General features: G+C 40.8%; 1 protein-coding gene across 4 annotated transcripts in view; it reads left to right on the top strand.

Annotated features, from left to right (window-relative positions):
• The first annotated feature begins 824 nt into the window (after window positions 1-824).
• Window positions 825-3,258, top strand: part of LOC106941028 (hyaluronidase-2-like) — an 11,526-nt gene continuing 9,092 nt past the window's right edge. For 2 of the 4 annotated variants that reach the window (XM_015023946.1, XM_015023950.1), the window contains exon 1: window positions 1,297-2,326. In XM_015023946.1, coding sequence (XP_014879432.1) covers window positions 1,376-2,326 — 951 coding nt within the window. In that variant the 5' untranslated portion in view covers window positions 1,297-1,375. Of the gene's footprint in view, window positions 997-1,296; window positions 2,327-3,258 lie in introns of those variants that run through there. The other 2 variants (XM_015023948.1, XM_015023949.1) reach the window with 2 other exon arrangements.

Here is a 3,258-nt window from a genome sequence, read left to right as displayed (position 1 = left end):
TCTTTTCTGCAAAAGTGTTTTTATTCAGTCACAAAGACAACCTGTTTAAGGTTATACCACAGTCAAAGACACTTCAAAGACATCTGGATGCTTTCTAGTGGAAGTGAAACATGTCTGTGTGTTCTTTTTGGTCACCTGTGGATTTGGTCTTGGAACTTTCCCATGTTTCCCATTTGTTTCCAGTCTCTATATATTTTTTGATGTAGCAGCAATTTTGGTTGGCAGATCAACAGTGGTGGGAAGGTTCACCGCTGTTCCATGTTTTCTCCATTTGTGGATAATGGCTCAAACTGTGGTTTAGTGGGAAAACTCAGGCCTAAGAAATCCCTTTTTAACCCCTTACGACCATATGACCCTCATTGGAAGACTATAGAGCCATAGCTGCAGACTCTTGTTTCAGAAGGGGAAATAAAATAAAATGAATGTCAACCGTATTGTAGCTTATTCATATGCTTTGTTTAAAAAATTTAAATAAATAAAGTCAACAAGGAGAAACCAGTTTTGGTGACGTGTTAAAAACAGCAAGCAAAAACCACTTTTTGTTGAAACTGGCCTAGGAATGTAACAGGGAAACCTGCTTCTGAGGCAGCAAATGGAACAAACCAAATATTTTTGATTCGGGGGGGTAGTGGGGTGCTGTGCTCTCACTAGAATCCAGTTTCATCCGTATATTAATACTTAGAAAAAACTGTATTATAATTACATTAGTTTAAAGCTTAAAACATATATTTAATAGATAAATTTTGTACTTAATAAAAACAACTTTAAATGAAATCGGAACCCCCCCCCACACCGAAAGCAGCTACATATGCGGGTCTGTTGTTGCTCAACGTTTACAGTCTCTCCCCATCCCTCTTGTCCTCATTCCTCTGGCTGACTTTTATGTGTTTCCTTCAAATGGCTTAAACGGACTATGCCTGCTGCTTCTCACATGGCTGGGAGGTGGAAAACTAACTTAACAGACGGTTTCATGGTTGGACTAGATGAACAGAGCAGGTCAGTGTGAAGTAAGGAGGAAGAAAACCCGTTAGCTAAGTTAGCATCGAAGCTGTTAGTTTCAATGAAACTTTGAGCTAATGTGGCTAAGTGAGCTGTTAGCGGTCTGCTAATTCTGCCAACAACGTAGAGGAAGTTTTACATTTATAAGGAAGCCGAATGAATGGTGGAAATTTGGTCGACTTTTAACATTTTAGAATTATTCTAGTAAATTTGGTTGGCTTAGTACAACAACACCCGATTTTATGCATAATATAGTTGGTTTAATGTAGTTGAATTCAGAATAAAGATTTCTCTGTATAAATGTGTTTTATACTAATTTTCCAGCTTTTCTTTGTGTCTTTTGGAAACAGAGGAGTGAAGGTGAGCAGGGACCACCATGGAGACTGTATTCCCCTCTTTCCTCTCTGCAGTTGACCGACTGTCCTGGTTGCTCCTTGCTCTGTTTACATCATGGATAGCCCTGGGTTCAGCAGACACAAAGCAGACAAGATGGCCATTATACTCCCAGAAGCCAGTTCTTCTTGTGTGGAACGCTCCCACTCAGGAGTGTGGGACACGACGAGGTGTTACGTTATCATTAGACCAGTTTGACATAGTGGCAACCCCCAATGAGGGCTTTGTCCGGCAGAATCTCACAATGTTCTATAAGGAACGTCTTGGGCTTTATCCCTATTATGATGCTGAAGGCACAGAAGTGAATGGGGGCATTCCACAACGTGTCAGTCTCTCTCAGCACTATGAAAGGATGCCTCAGGGTCTTGACAAATATATACCAGACCACCAGGCTAAAGGTCTGTCTGTCATTGACTGGGAGGAATGGCGCCCCTTGTGGATCCGAAACTGGGATGCCAAAGATGTCTATAGAAGGAAATCACGTGAACTGGTGGCCGAAAAGAACCCTAAGTGGACTCCAGAGCAAGTGGGGACTGTTGCAAAACAAGAATTTGAACTTTCGGCTCGCAAATTCATGCTGGAGACCCTGAGACAGGCTAAAAATTTGAGACCGAATCAGCTGTGGGGCTTCTACCTGTTTCCTGATTGTTACAACCATGACTACAAAGGGGGGCTGAAAAACTACACAGGACGTTGTCCTGCTGTTGAGATTGAGCGCAATGATCAACTGAACTGGCTGTGGATTGAATGCACCGCCCTTTTTCCCTCCATATATATGGGTTCTGTACTGAACTCCACTAATCATGGACGCCTGTTTGTCCAGAACAGGCTGAAGGAGGCAATGCGCCTTGCATCTGTTGGGGATGGATTGGCACGTCCTGTTTTTGTTTATACCCGACCTACTTACAATAGTGAGATGACCCTTTTAACTGAGGTTGGTTGATTGCAGGAAATAGTGCTGTTGGAAACTGTAGTCCAGTAATCTTTCAATTATTCTTATGATTAATCAAGTAATCCGATGAAAAATTTGAGAAAATTAAATACTGTCGTACTCGCAGTAATAATATCGGACATTCACGTCATCCCACATTTTCATATTTGTGCAGCCTTAACAATTACTTTTCTGTAGCATAGAAATTAGCCTGCAACAGTAGCACCTCACTTTTTAAGTTCACCTGGATAACAATTATACAAACATTTTTGAATTATTTTCAGTTTAATAATAAAGGAGCAGGATCATAAAGAAACATAAAAAATGTTTGTACTTCAGTTTTTAGTTAAATATTGATATTCAGTCAGTTTAATAGATTAACTCTCACTTTCCACAGCCATTTATAGCTTTTGTGTCAATTTCTCTGTGTGGCACCGTCGTCACATACAGAGAAACTTATTTTCCAGTTCGTCCGTAAACCTACACTAAGCATTAGCTGAAGCAGCCTGATATGTTCAACTTACATGTCTCTGCTCCACCCGTATAAATGCACCCGCCGCGCTCTGCCCCTAGGCAGCAGCTCCAGAAGGAGTTACACTTTTTGTAAAAGTATGACCTACCAGATACAGATTTTTGTTGTTTCCTACAATTACCAACATTCAAAAAGACTTTATTTTTACTTTTCTATCATGAGTAGTCATTTATAATTTGAACCAGGGCTGGGCGATCTATCGAAATATTTTCAATTTACGATAGTTAGAATGGCTATATTGCAACTCTGGAGTATAAATTGGCGTTCAAATAATAAACTTTCGCCTGCGAGTATGGTTTATCCGACACCCTATGAATGCATCACTAGTCCCTCGCCCCTCCCAACCTGAACATTTTCTACCAATCACGCTGCGCGGAGAAAACAAACATGGTTACAGCGAGAG

Source organism: Poecilia latipinna, unplaced genomic scaffold (genome assembly GCF_001443285.1).
Source record: "Poecilia latipinna isolate Pla-1442-1.1 unplaced genomic scaffold, P_latipinna-1.0 Scaffold3467, whole genome shotgun sequence".
NCBI classification, from domain to species: Eukaryota; Metazoa; Chordata; class Actinopteri; order Cyprinodontiformes; family Poeciliidae; genus Poecilia; species Poecilia latipinna.
The sequence above is the reverse complement of the archived record's forward strand: the minus strand, read 5'-3'. Positions and strand labels throughout refer to the sequence as shown.